Raw genomic sequence first — 15192 nt, 5'->3', positions numbered from 1 at the left:
AATATTGCATTATAACTCCGCATTTAGCAAGTGTCCCTGGGTGATGTTTGATCACATTCTTCCTATAAGTCCTACAAGTTATTTCAGTTTATTGTTTATTATTTGCTGTTTTGTTTCATCCACTGTGATGAGTCACTGCTTATAACATTTTCTAAGTTGCTGTTGTTAATACTTTGAGATCAGTTGACTCTACGAACATATCTCTTTTAATCAGCCAACCTTTTATAGTCCAATTGGGTTTCCATTGATTATATTGATTCTCTCCCTCGTCTTGTTTTTATTTTTGTTTTTTTTTTTTTACATTGGTCCAAAAAACAAAAACCACATTAATCTTTATGGTAATAACACACATTATGGTTATGTTTCTTAATAGACAGAAATTATTTTAAACTTAGGATGTTTTATCTTTCTTTGTATGATCACCAGCCAGCTAAATCCTTATTTCTTAGTGACCATGTTTTCATGACTATTTCTCCTCCTTCATTTGAAACCTTATGTTGGGGGAGGGGTATAGCTCAGTGGGAGAGCATGTGCTTAGCATGTACAAGGTCCTGGGTTCAATCCCCAGTACCTCCATTAAATAAATGAATCAATAAACCTAATTACCAACCCCCCTAAAAAAAAACCCCTTATATTGTGATACATCACTGCCCTTTTCTCTGTCTTCTGACTTTCGTTCCCTTATGTTCATGGGAAGGCTGTAGTCCCTGACTCTGTTTTAGCCATCTTACTCCTCAATTAAAATTATCACACTCAATTTCAACATCTGTATGGATGACAAAGTCACCTTGGTATATAGTTTACACCCTTTTTCAAAGAAAGTGGGGTATTAGAAGAACCAAGAGACTGGTGATTAGTGCTCTTGGAATTCTCTGAAGCCCCCCACCCCCAATGACCATGTTTCTTGTATTCTCCATGTGTAACATCACTTCTATATTATGCCCAAACAGAACTGACATTAAAAGAAAAAAAGTCTTAAGAGTGATGTCAGCAAAAATGGTAGAGTAAGGATCTCTAGGGGCTGATTCCAACACTGAAAATCCTGGCAAAAGCTGTCAGAATCAACCTTATCAAAACTCTGGAAGATACTCAAAGGTCTTCAGCAACTGAGCAAATGCTTAACGATGAAAACAGTCACTGGAACAGGCTGGGAGAAGACTCTGGCATTTTAACTTAGACTTACCTTACTTTTAACTATCCCTTCCTTCCCAGTGTAGCAGAGATCTTCAAGATAACAAGATGTACCCAGTGTGGGCATCTAGTCCAGGAGTAGAGCAGACTTTGATCTGAAGGAATTCTGTTGGTCTATTTTACTTGCCTATGGGTTCCCTGAAAGATACAGGGAACCCTAACCTTTGTTTTGCCTAACCCAGAGCTCTTTCAGGGTGGAAAAATCGTCTATGGCTACCTGAAGCCAAATGAACCAGCCAGTCCTGCCTGGGGCCAAAAATAACAGTGGAGACAAACAGTAGACATGCTAAAAGATGGGGAGGAAAAGCTGGGGAGTGAGAAACTTTGGGGGAAAGGCTTTGAAAAACTCCCACATATACTGGGGATGCATGCTGAGAAAAGACCTGGGACGTCTAGCTGGTCTTTAGACTCTGCATAAGCAGAAAGTGATGGTTAAGGCGGAGTTGCAGATGGCCTGGCTAAGTGTTGAAGGAATGCCCTGTACATAGCTAGCGTGCAAAGAACTAGGGGATGTTTTTTCTTTCCTTTTTTTTTTTTAACATAAAATGTAAAATATCCAATTCTCAATGGAAAATTATGAAGCATGCAAAGACTCAAGAAAGTATGATCCATTCCCAGGACAAAAAGAAATGAATAGTAAGCAGAGAAAGAAACACACTTCTCCTATGTTTCTCCTTTACTCTCACACTGTCCTCACACTCACACTTCTGATACCAGCTGTGTGGGTTTTTTTTTTTTCTCTCCATAACAAGAAATTGTGTGACACCAGCTGGATGTCCTACAATTTAACTAAATTCTGACAATATCTGACTGGAGATGGTATCGGATCTCACCGCTAAATTCTACCAAATATTTACAGAATTCACACCAATCCTTCCCAAATGTTTCCAAAAAATGGAAAAGGACAGAATACTTTCTATCTCACTCTGAAGCCATCCCTTTCTTATCCCTTATTTTCCTGGAAAATATTTTACTTAATTCTCAAGGACCCATGTTAAGCGTTACCACCTTTGTAAAACTTCTGAATGCTGTCTCCTTCAGGTTAACCGTGCCTACTGCCTCCTAAGCTTTCCCCTCCTCATTTGTAGTACTGTCACCATGGGAGGTAATTATGCAGAACTCTGTGTTCCAAACAAAATGGTCTCTGGAAAGTAGGTATGGTACCTCCAATGCGTGGCTCATTCTGGGTTCTGAATGAGTATTTTAGCAATACATAAAGGAATGACTTGGGATCCATCACCTAGATAAATTGGGTGTAAGATTTGTTGAGCAAGGTCTCAGATTTCCTTCAGTGGTCCTCAGAAAATCAAATATAGCCGCCTTTGCACTTTTGGGCTTTAGTGACTTGGGTCGGGGGAAAGGGGTGCTAATTATTCATAAGGATAAAGTTAGCTTTGATAACTTTGGTAACTTTCATTTCATGAGAGTCCAAAGCAAGACTCAAAGAACTGAACTAATAAACAATAGCTTGAGCTAGAACTTACACCTGGTCTGTCCATCTCCAAACAGCACTTGCTGGTGACTGCGTCTCAGACCAGGCAGCAGGGACATGTCTATTGATGGTGTTGTCTGAGTTCTCTAATAGTGAAAGGTAGGTACACTTTTTCTTGTTTTTTCTTTCCTTTCCTCTTTCTTTCCATTCAAAAAAATATGGTAGGTACTTCTTTGGAATATGCGTTGTGACTAATCCTTTTTTGTGTATGTTTATATTATTTCTTCTTTGTTCATAGTGATTATGAGTAAAATCTACAGGAGGTAAAGGACCTGGTTTATGTTTGCTCAGAGGCGCTCAGAGCAAGGATTGATTCTAAGTACACCTCCATTCTGTTGTGAGAATAAAAGAACTCCAACGGATGGAGTGGGTGGTGGTAGAATTAACCTGGTGTTAGATGAGCCCTTGTTGGTTGCAGTCATCCATTGTCATCCTCCATGGTCCATCAGCCAGTTTTGCAGGGTTCAGGCTGGTGACTAAATGGGCCCATGCTGGAGACCAGGAGCCCTGCATCCTCTACAGCTCTGAGGGTGGCACTACTCCCAGCCATTTCCCCCTGAGAGTTACTCTCTTGGACGGAGAGGGCAGTTTCGAGGGTTTCCATGTGTGTGTGTGTGTGTTTTTTCCTTCAATAGCTCTTACTCTACAAGTCAAGGACTACGAAGTATGACTGTCTGGAAACCAGGGAAATGACCACTGTGGCCCCAATGGACTTACAGATGGACCTAGGTCAGGACTCAACAAATTGCTTGACCCCATATATTCTTGCTCCCTTAGCAAAGAGGACGTCTGTGGGTACTCTAAGTCCCCATCGGTCTGCATTAACTTGGACTCTGTATTCAACAGCATGGAAATATCTGAGTATTCCTCTTTTCCAGTATGTGGTTACCCAAGTAAATGAAATAGTCAGAGGTCTCTTTGGAGGAGGATTTGGAGACTCACTGTACATTTGCTGTGGATCTGGCTTCTCTTTTACTGAGTGGATGTTTTGGAGCTGAGAACTGGCTCAGGTGGGGAAATTGGGCAGGTGATTGTGACTTTCCACTGGGACACTGACCTCAGTCTTCTGCACATCCAGATTTTACATGTATACAAATATGTTTTTTGATTACGTGTATTTTCCTTTGTTGACCTTCCTTCTATCTTGTCCTGCGTTCTATCAGCCATCTCCATGGATCCCTGCAAGTCAGGTGTCCCTGTCTGTCATTCTGACTCTGCTTCCCACTGCAGCAACCATGCCCACCTTGCTTCTGATGGGTAAGTGCTGCCACCCAGCCTCCAGGATCCTATCCCCTCTCCACACACACCCCTGCCCCTTACTACTGGAGAGCCCAGTTCTGTAACAGCGTCTCCTATTGTTGGCCCTGGCCTACAAATGACAACCACCACTGGGTGTCACTGAGTTTCTCAACAAAGCTGATGGTACCCCACCCGCCATGGCCTTGGTAAACTGAGTGTCTTCCAGGTCTTCTTACAGAATATATTCAGCTGGTAGCATCCATTTTAACAGGTTCACTTTGTCAAGCCTACTGATCCTTTCCTCCACTGTCTACCATGGAAGTCATAGCATCTTGACTTCATTTAATTTGACTCACTTCTCTTGCCAAGTACCATCCATACAGTGTATCAGACCCAGTCCACTTAGGATGCTTGACAAAGTGTTAGATCTATATTATGAGAGGGTGCTCCCGTATCTACACACTCTTCCTTATCGCCCCACCCCTCGATCCAGCCCACTTGGGATCCATTTTTAGGTGTATTTAAAGTTCCCGCTAGTGTATATTAGCCTGGTCCTGTAGCTACTTCAACATGCAATTCCATTCCTCCCTCAGCAAGCCTGTAACACCTCCCCAGGCAGGCCACACTGAGCCCTGATCTTAGTGACAGGTCTAGTGGCCAGAGGGGGTCATGGGGCAGATCCTGGAGAATGCACATCTTGGAGGGCACCTGCCTCATTTGAAGCTTCTGCATAGTCTTCAGGCTGGGGAGTGAGTGGGCCACTCCTACAGGCCCCAAGGCTCACAAGAGTCTGAGGTTCTACAGCTGTTAGGTTCTCATCCCTATTCTTGGGGTCCCACTCCTTCCTTATCAGAGCCCTGACTATGGTGTTGGAGACTGATCACGGCTGAGGAGCTGACCATTTCTAAAGTTCAGCTCCTTTTGAGGGAACCTGAGCCTGGTCCTCGGAATGGTCTGCCCTGTGACTGCAGTTGACAGTTACAACAGGCGGCTAACAGCCTCTCTGGCTTTGCTTTATATTGATGACTGATTGCCCAGAGGCAGTCATTTTCCCTCTTTAGAACATCAGTGGCCACCCAATTTCAGTTTTAAAAATTACTATTTCCCCCTTGGCACACCCCCATCTGTCTCACATCCAGTTTCCCTAACGGGGAGCCTTCACCATCGCACAGCTATCAGCTTCCCACCTACCACCTGGAATCCTATCCTTAGACTTGGCTTCTTAGGACCATTCCTAGTACCAACTATCTTAAGCCGGACTACTTAGAAGCAGGGCTTGAGACAATTCAGATGCAGGGGGTACATGGAGGAAGTGTTCTGGGGAGAAAGGGAACGGAAGGAAAGGAGTTAGGCAAGGATGTAGTGTCAGTGGGAGATGAGCTTCCTGCTCACCCCACTGGCTCTGGAGTGTGAACTGCACCACAAGACCTGTCCCAACCTAAGGCAAAGTCTTTCTGAGACCCCACGTCACTGAGCCATTGGCGTCGGATAGAAGGGGGAGGCAGGCCCCCATGAGCCAAGAACAGTTGTCAGAAGGGGGCAGCTGTGGGTTTATTAGCGGCTAACCCTTAGAGCAGCTAGGAGGGGAACGCCAGCATTAGCCTGTAAAGGAGATCAAGATGGGACATCAACAGCGCCCTCTACAGACTGTCTGAAGGTCCTTGGAAAATCTAATTTATCCCTCTTTGACACCTTTTGCTTTTTCTAAAAATAGTTTTGGATTTTATTGCATATATATGTATATATATACATATTTAAATGGAAGTACAGTCAGTTGCAATGTGTCAGTTTCTGGTGTACAGCACAATGCCCCAGCCATGCATGTACATACACATATTCGTGACCTTTTGCTTTTTGATCATGTTATCACCTGGACTGGGAGGTGGGGGACTTGAAGTCAGTCTACCTCTAGCACAAAGACGGTAAGACAGTCTTGGTAAAGGCAACTGGCTAAGTAATTTGTTTTGGTCCCTTAGTTTGCAAGAACCGAGGCCGAGTGAAATCTTCTCCAAAAAGTGTTCACTTTGGACTAAGCTTTGGTCTGGAGGAAAACGAGTTTCTGAGGGCTACAGCTAAAGACCCAGCTGTTTGAAGGCAGGGACTTCCTGATATGCTTTGTTAACTTCTCCATCTATATCATTAGTTTGATACAGTAAGTGACACAAATTCTTTAAAGAGCCTCTACATTTGCTTTCAAGGCTTGAAGGAGGGTGGAGAGTGCCACATAACAACCCCCTAGCCCCCCGCCCCCTCAAAGCCTTTTCTAGGTAGAGAATGCCAAAGGGTTTTTTAAAAAATCCTTTTTCCTGCTCTACTGTATTAAGAGGCTGACTGCAGGGGCAGTTTGTCAATACAATGTGAAATGGAAAATGAAATTAGAAGCCACATATCTAATATGACTTTCAAAGGAAGCATTTTCAAATAACGACAAAGCTCAGGTGAATATCAAGCATGTGGCTCTTCAGTTCCTTCTCATTCTGTATTTAATCACCTGAAAGTCATTTGGAAAAGGCAAGCAAATTACTGAGCCCATCCCTATGGCTGTGCTGTTCTAGCAAATCTCTTAATAGTGCTACCAGAACCGTGAAGGTGAAATTTCATAACCTTTCATCAGGAAGTAAATCGTGGTGTTAATCCCAAAAGTGGGTACTGAAATTCTGGAGGTTTGGAATTCACCTTTTCCTTTTTTGTTTCCTGAAAATAGTTGAGTGTCCTGCTCCAAACTTACAACTGACATTCTATCACTTCGGTGATTTCTTGCCATAATAGTGAAATTAGTGCTAAAGTTCAAAGATACAGGCAGTCTCCAGGGGAGCAGTAAGATCTGATGGAGGATCAAACAGGGCTTCAAGGAAGAAGCGGCAGACTGCTGTAAGTAGACGTAGGAGTGGGGTGCTTGTAGGAAAAAGGCGATTATGGCTGGGCCACAAAAGAGAAAAGGAAACTGGGGGCCTTCAATGCCAAATGAAGGAGTTGTGACTTTTCTAGCGGCCAAGAAAGCGGCCAAAGTGCTCGTAGGAGGGGAGCAACACCTGATCTTTGTTTTTGAAAGATCATCCTGGTCACAGTGTGAAGGTTGAAAGGGAATGGAGAGATTGGAACAGGAGCACCAGAAAGGAGACTGCGGGCAAGCGAGTGGCGAGAAGGAAGGTTGCCTCGGGGAGGTTGGGGATTACAGCCCCGGGGTAGGCCAGCTGGGTGTGACTTGGTGTTAAGGGGTTAGGTCCACTGAGGAGGGAGGGCGCCATATCCCTAGTCAAAGCAGGGGACCTTAGAGGGAGGAGCAGGGTCGTGGTGGAGGGGAGATGCCACGATGAATCCGTTCGTTCTCTGTTCGACCTCCCGGTGGAGACATCCAATAAGCGGCTGCAAGTATGGATCTGGCACTGGGGAGCAAGAGCTGGCCTCGTTGCCCCGAAAGAGTGCGCAATGCTCGGATGTGAGATGCAATCGTGACGGGGTGGGCGGGGGGCTGCCTTTTCTGGAGCCAGGTGGAAAATTCTCCGCTTCCAGTAACACAGGAGTCGGCGAAGTCTGATGGCGCGCTGGCGCACCGCCGGGTCGCTAGGCCGAGGGACGTCCTCCGGAGCCGTGTCCGCTTAGGGGGCCCAGGTGTCCCGCGTGGGCCGTGCACCGGCGCGGGCCGGACCGGGCGCGGACACCGCAGGGCTGCCCAGGGCCGCCCCTCTCCTCTCCCGCCGGGCTCCCGCCGACCGACCGCTGGGGGAAGGACCTCACCCGTCCGCGCCGCGCGGCTCGGCTCCGCCAATCAGCGCGCTCCTTCCGCAGCCGACCGGCGCTCCAGTGACGCGCGCCAGCCTGCGCCCGCGGCGGTGTGGCGACGGCCCCTCCCGCGCTCGCCCGGCCCGTTAGCTGCGCGCCGCGCCTCCTGTGCGACGGCCCCTGGGCGGCGGCGCGTGCGGGCGCGGCCTCGGCGCGCCCCCTGGCGGCCCGGCGGGGCGCTGCGGGCGCGGCGCTGACCCGGAGGCGGCGGCGGCGGTGCCCGGATGGAGGCACGTCATTGTCCCCCGCCGGGCGGCTGGGCTGTGTGCGGCGGCGGCGGCGGCGGCCGAGGGGGATGGAGCGAGCGCCGAGCCGGGTCAGGTAAGCTCCCGCCTCCTTCCCGCCCGCCGCTGGCCGGCGTGGGGCCCGCGGAGCGCCCCTCTCGCCTCGGCCGCCGCTGGCCCGGCCGCTCCTCAGCCGGCGCGGCCCGCCGGCGGCTGGCGTGGCCCCTCGCCCGCCGCCCCCTCCGCAGCGGCGGGCCGCCCGGGACCCCGCCGCGCCGGTGGCAGCGCCGCCACCGCCGGCTGGCCCAGGCCGCTGTGGAGGGGGCGTCGGCCGCGGCGGCCCGGCTCCGGGAGAGCGGGGCTGCGCGGGGAGGCCGGACCCCCCCTGGTTGCCATGGACACTGCCCTCCCACCCCCACCCGGCCCAGCCCGCCCCCTCGGCCCGTGGGCCGGGCCCGGCGGGCTGCTCCGGGGCGGCCAGGCCGGCACGGGTCTGCCCGGGGTGGGCGTGTGCGGCCGCCGACCGCGCAGCCGGCCGTCCCTGGGCCGCCCGCCGCCCCCCGCGTGGCTGCCACCTCCCGCCCCCGAGCGCCCCTCCAAGCCCCGGACTCGCCTCCCCGCCCCCACTCCGCCCCCGAGAGAGACAAACTTTCCCACCCGGGCCGCCAGCGGCGCCGGGCCGCCCTCGCGGGGCCGTCCACCTGGCTTCGCCGCCGAGTGTCCGAGTTCCCCACGCCGGCCGCCGGGCGGAGCGGGCACCCTCGCGGGGAGAGGAGGGGCCGGCCGGCCGGCCCGGCGCTGCGTCCCGAAAGCGTGTGCGCTCTGGTCCCGTTCTTTATCTTCGGGGCAGGAAGAGCCAGCTTACCTGGAGGGGGTGGTTGGTGGGAGAGGGAGATCAGTTTCAGATGTTTGAGATGGAAATTTGACGGGACGGAAGTTTTACAATCTAAGACTTTAACCTCGCTATAATGAATGCAGTTGAGATTACTTTTGTTGAATAGCTCTTTTATATTCAGGGTGGACTTAGGGCTTACTTGTTTATGAGAAAACATGTTGGTTAAAGTAAATACACTCAAATAACAGTAAAGCTGGGTGAAAAACTACTTAACTTCTCTTTTTCAAGGTAACAGCAGTATTTTAGGTTTATTCTAGTGGAGTCTCCACATTTTTTAAGTTGTACATCTTGAACATAATTCTGTTCTTTTGACTGTATTTTTCATTCAAAGCGCATAGGTGGTAGAAATAATCAGTTTCACTTATTTGTTTTTATTTAGGATCAGTTTCACTTTCTTTTCCAGATCATTGAATTTAGTCTGCAGAGTTTGGTTTGTAAAAGTTTAAAAGCACATCGATTTGTTTACTTAAAAATGCTTAAAATCAAGGTTGTGTCTTTTTAAAGCTAGTGTGTTTTCGCGTAAAATGGAAAGGCAACAGGAAAGTGAGTTACATTGTTTATTAAGCAGAGTTTAACTGTTTCTTTTTGCATGTATTGATATTATTACTACAGTGCATGTGGAGTACCATAGTGTTTAGCGATATGCTTATTCTTTTATAAACGGGAAAGAATAATGCATTCTAGCGTTTGGTCACCACAAAGGGGAAATAACCGTATAAGGGACTGAGACTTTTAAGGCTTTCGAGTAAAACATTGTACTTAAACAAGTCAAAGGAAACACTTGGAAAGTCAGTTTGTCTCATTCCTCCAGACACATCCAGCCTTGTTTCTTGTCCTGTTGTTTTCAAACATGCTTTTGTAACTTTTTGTATATCTATCATCAGATAATGTTGAGAGAATTTTTAAACTTTTCATTGAAGTAGTTGCTTAAAAGTCCTGAGATGTGTAACAGTAATGTTTTAGAAGCTTTACTGAGAGTAAACATGTAACTGTCTGAATCCTGAGCCCTACACACATTGTTTGGCTTCTAGAAGGGTTTTCTCTGAAGCAGATGGAGTTTAGTTTAATACTTGGTGGTGTCAGGGTAAGAATTCATTGGCTGAATAGCCATATGAGGAAGAATGGATGGTTTTGGTTTTCCCAAATTATAATGCTGTATGATTATTAATGACTGAATTGTATGTTTTCCTTAATTTTTTTTTTAAGAATTGGGTTTTTTTTCCTTCCCCAAATAGGCAATTGGAGCAAGTAAAATAGTTTTATTTGGTCTTTGTTAATGATTGTCCTGAAGGGATGTTTATCCCAGGAAAATCAAGGTTTTTGACACTTAATGTTACTGTAAATAAGGCTAGATTGATCTTTCCTTAGTACTCTGTTTTGGCTTTCTTCTTCTTCCTTCTTCTGTTTCTCCCCCTCCTCCTCTCTTGTTTTCTTACTCTTGCCTCCACACTGTTTCATAATTTCTTTTGACTGTTAGATGAGAAAAGTGTAAACTTTATTTGGATAGCATGATTTAAGCTTTCTTCCTGAAGGTCTCGTATCTTACTTAGATTGACTTAAAATTTCAATTTAGGTTTTCTTTTTATTAAAAAAGAATCTAATTAAATCTTCATTTCTGTTTCTATATAAAATTCCAAAATATTTTCTTGGGGTTGTAATTTTGGAGGGATGTTAATCATGCCTTAATTTAAAAGCACAACAAAATCGAAGATTTAAAAAAAAAATCTTACTGTGTGCAGACAGTGCATCTGTTGAGGTGGCATATTTGTGGGTATTTATTTCACCGTATTGAGTATTTTTTAAAAACAAGTTTTAAAGGCCATTCATGCTTAAGAGTTTTTAAGAATTAAGTGAGATACTTTATAGAAATTGGTCAGTGCAAACTGGTGCTAAAAGCAAACACTAGTTACTTCCTTTCTTCAGAATTCATTCATTTGCTCCACACGTGTATGAAAAGCTTTCATTCTTCGTTGTGCCAGCTCGGGGCATAGAGCAAGAACGTGATGGAGAGCAGCAGGCAAGCTGCTGTGGAGCAGGTGCCGGAGTGCTGCCATAGAAATCGGCACGGGGTGCCCTGGGAGCCCCCAGGAGGGGTTCGAACCCAGTCTTGGGGGAGAGGGTTGGCAAGGAAAGGGTCCCAGAGGAAATAAATTCTAAAGTGAGAAGTGGAAGTGTTAACTGGCTGGAGACAGAAGGATGGAAGAGAGTTAGGTAAAAAAGAACAGCGTGTGCGGAGCCCAGTGACGGCAGGCAGGAGAGGAGCGTGTGGCTGGCTGCGCTAAGTCTGGGCGTCGGGGTGTTGTGCGGGGCAGTGGGGCACACCTGGAAGGCCGTCTGCGGAGCAGTGGTGTGCTAGCCTGGGCTGCTGACGGGCAGTTCAGAAACATTCCTGAAGTTCTGTCTTGATGGGGTTGGTAGAGCCAGAAGGAATCGCAGCTGGGAGTGTTGGCCCTGGTGCCTATTCCCAGTTGCTGACTAGTTCAGATTATAGTTGTTACGTTCTATAGACCCTGTGGATTCTGCCCAATCTCTCATAGGTCATTAGGAAAACTAAGTAAGTTAATGTATATTCAGTGATTAACACAGTGCCCAGCACACAGAAAATGCTCAATTAGTGATAGCCCTAAGATTTTAATAAGGTTCAGAGAGAAAATTATAATTGTTTTTATAACATGTATTTGTGTTCAAGTTTGATGTCAGTAATGCCTTATGAGCTTCATTTAAAAAAGTCATATATACCAAATAAATGAGCCTTTTCAGAAAAATGTATGTTTCAAAGTATAGGTGACTTCCTATACTTAAGTAAAAAAGTTATGTATTTCAAATAATGTTATTTTGAACTTTAAGATCAAAATTAAAGCTAGATTTTCTCTTTATGTAGTTGGAACTTTTCCCTGAGGAATTATATATGAATTGAAAGTTGAGCCAGATGTATTAGAGCATTTCACATTCTAGGTTTAAGCAATAGAGAGAAAAAATACAGCTATTTTGTGAATGTATAGAATTGGAAATTAAGGTACCTGATTATAAACCGAAGCATCAGATTTTTAGAGGGCATGAAATGGAATGACAAGATCTAATCAAACACTTCATTGAAGATTTTATGATTAAAAATTGTTGACATGTTCAGATTAGCACAATGGTAAACATCCCAAGGAAATTATTACAAAGTTTTAAAGCATCATTGCTTTTATATTGGGGTGATTTGTTTGAAAATAATTAAAAATGGCTAGGATAATTTTCCAAGATCTAATGGTGGAATAAGTAGATTACTTTTCTCACCTTATGAAACAGATATATGCTTTTCATCTTTTACAGAGTTGAACAATGACCATAGTTGACAAAGCTTCTGAATCTTCAGACCCATCAGCCTATCAGAATCAGCCTGGCAGTTCTGAGGCAGTCTCACCTGGAGACATGGATGCAGGTTCTGCCAGCTGGGGTGCTGTGTCTTCGTTAAATGATGTTTCAACTCACACACTTTCCTTAGGACCAGTACCTGGTGCTGTAGTTTATTCAAATTCATCTGTACCTGAAAAGTCAAAACCGTCGCCACAAAAGGATCAAGGTACCACTTTTTAAAAGACAGAATCACTCCCAGAATCTCCTGTATAAATGCTGTCAATGGGTTGGTAGTTTCCGAGAGGGGCTTATTTTGCAAGACGTGTTGCCATCTGAGTGGCCCCAGAGTTACGTTACATGACGGGCTTCGTTTTCCTCTGCTGTTTGTTCATGTTTAACATACATATCATAACAGGGTAAGATCATTTTTAGTTACTAGGAGTTTGTCATTTCTTTCATTCCTAATTTTTTGAAGGGTAGACTTTATCTTGGTGAGAATTGAGATGGACAGATACTTCATTAACTTGTCAATTAACTGCAGTTCCCTAAGTTAATGTCTAACCTTTAAAAATTTGCAGATGTTTTAAAAAGTAGTTGCCTTTTGACAAGTGGACTCTACCCAACTTTGTTGTTGTTGTTTTTTTTTTTTTTTTTTTTTGCTAGCTAAAATCATCTGTAGTGATAAAACTCTTTGAAAGAGAACAGATAGTGTAAACGTTACTTACATTTGTTAAAACCGTATAAATGTGGTTACATTTGTTAAAACTCATCCAGATAAGTAAGACATTTACACTTTAGTTGGTACTCCTAAGACTTTTGGATTTTGAAGCTTTGAAATTTAAGAAAGGAAATCAGTTCCTACTCAGAATGTTACTCTACTGAGAGTAATTTGACCCTTATATTGTTTTAGGCTCTTAGTATGATACTGTGATGTGGGGGTGGGTGGTATGGCTTGCTGAAGGTGTTTTGGGTTAGGGGAAAGGTTATATCACAAAACAAACAGCTTAACTGAGTGTTGTACATAGAGGTTTAACAAACTTTACAAGCAGCACTTTCCCACGGACATCTCACAGACTCCAGACTCCCGCCAGGTGCAGGGGCTCCTCCCTTAAGATTTCGCTTAGAGCACCCCACTTGGCCCTTTTGGGGCCCTCGTCCCCCTCTCTGAAGACTCATTTCTCTTTTCCTACTTTCGCTCTTTGTTCTTCACCAAGCTGGAGCATGCCTTTTTGCATACATGAACATTCACTAATGTCTCCATTAAAATACAGAACTATTTCTTGTGCATCTCAGTCCCTGATAGCACTGAGGAACTGGCAAACTTTGGAAAAACAGTCTTGCTGTGGTTGATTTTGACCTTTCCTAAATAGGTTGTTTTTGAGCTTCACCTGAGTTTTATTAGCATAATTAACATTAGCAATCTGTTTATAAGCCTTAAAAATAGATAAAAAGTTCTTAGACCATGTATAGTATACTAATGAGTGTGTACAGTGGTGCCCAGCAGCCTGTTTGCTTGATGGTAAAGTTGGGATGACATCACTACCAGCCTCTAAAGTCGAGACTCCCACACCCAGTGAGGACTCAGTAAGTGATGACAGTCAGTGCTGGTGGTGGCACTGAGTATAAGCATCTGTAACAAAAGTCACAGGGAGTATAGGCTTGCCTGCACTTTCTCTTGATTGTGTTGTTGTTTATTTTAAAAACTTTTTTAATGAGAAAGTTTAAGTAGATACAAAACAGGAATTACAATGAACACTCATGCCCCCTTCAGTCAACTTTGATGTTTATCAATTCCTGGCCAATTATACCTCCACCCACTTTCTCCTCTCCCCACTCCCCATCATCTTAAAGCAAATCCAAGACTATATTTCATCTATAAATATTTTTGTGTGTGTATCTAAAGAGTTCGTTTCTAAAAATTAAAATGTCTTCATACTAAAAGTCCAGTCAATATTCAGATTTCCCTGATTGTTATATAGTTGTTTTTTTTTTTAAGAGTTGGCTGTTGAAATCAACCTCCGAACTAGTTTTATACTTTACTTTTAGTGGATATCTTTCTTTAATCTGTTAAATACCGCCTTCCCCCCCTTCTTTGTCCTTGCAATTTATTTATTAAAGAAACCAAATCATTTAGAGTTTCTCATGTCCTGAATTCTTTCTTTTAAAATGTCCCTTTCTCCCACATATTTCTGATTAGCTGGTAATAAGAATCTTGATCTGATTCAGGTTTGATGTATTATTACTATTTACGTAACTCCAGAAGAGTGTGAAGCTTTCTTTTAAAATATTTCTTTATTTTTCTAGTCCTAGGTGATGGCATTGCTCCTCCACAAAAAGTTCTTTTCCCTTCTGAGAAAATTTGTCTTAAGTGGCAACAAACTCATAGAGTAGGAGCCGGACTCCAGAATTTGGGCAATACCTGTTTTGCCAACGCAGCACTGCAGTGTTTAACTTACACACCACCTCTCGCCAATTACATGCTATCACACGAACACTCCAAGACATGTAAGTGTTCTGTGTTGTGTCCTGTGTGTAGTGTTGTGGTCTGCTAACCTACTTTAATTTTTTTCTCCGAAATGAAAGTGAAGAATTAAGCAAAGAATTTTATGATTACTACGAAGTGGATTTCTTCTTTTAGAAACCATGGAAGAAGACTGAAGATTTGTGTTCAGGTTGCATAAAAAACTTTTTGCACATAATTTAATGTGTGAAATTATTTAAAAAGAAACATATTTTATCAGCATTTGGAATTTCTGAACCCCCTGCCGACTTTCTACAGTTTGCTGAAAGATGTGACATAAATGTCTGCCACCAGCAGCTGGGGACAAGCAGGATTAGGTATCCCCTCCTCCTGGCATCTGTCCTGTGTTGGAAGGCTTGATTCATTCACAGGCTTCAAACTTTAGTGGAGAGGAGCCTCTCATCACTGCCCCTGACCTCCTGGAGATTCATACAGGACTTTCCCCTTAGCATGTGAGTGCTCAGTTTTCAACCCAAAGGGCAGGAAATTGTTTAAAACATGTTAC

The 15192-nt window shown here is 44.8% G+C and overlaps 1 protein-coding gene across 1 annotated transcript in view; it reads left to right on the top strand.

Moving 5' to 3' along the window:
- Window positions 1-7867: 7867 nt before the first annotated feature.
- USP42 (ubiquitin specific peptidase 42) overlaps window positions 7868-15192 on the top strand; it is a 31677-nt gene continuing 24352 nt past the window's right edge. The window contains exons 1-3 of the mRNA XM_074345620.1: window positions 7868-8026; window positions 12143-12392; window positions 14471-14671. Coding sequence (XP_074201721.1) covers window positions 12152-12392; window positions 14471-14671 — 442 coding nt within the window. The 5' untranslated portion in view covers window positions 7868-8026; window positions 12143-12151. The remainder of the gene's footprint in view (window positions 8027-12142; window positions 12393-14470; window positions 14672-15192) is intronic.

This window comes from Camelus bactrianus, chromosome 18 (genome assembly GCF_048773025.1).
Source record: "Camelus bactrianus isolate YW-2024 breed Bactrian camel chromosome 18, ASM4877302v1, whole genome shotgun sequence".
Classification (NCBI taxonomy): Eukaryota; Metazoa; Chordata; class Mammalia; order Artiodactyla; family Camelidae; genus Camelus; species Camelus bactrianus.
The sequence above is the reverse complement of the archived record's forward strand: the minus strand, read 5'-3'. Positions and strand labels throughout refer to the sequence as shown.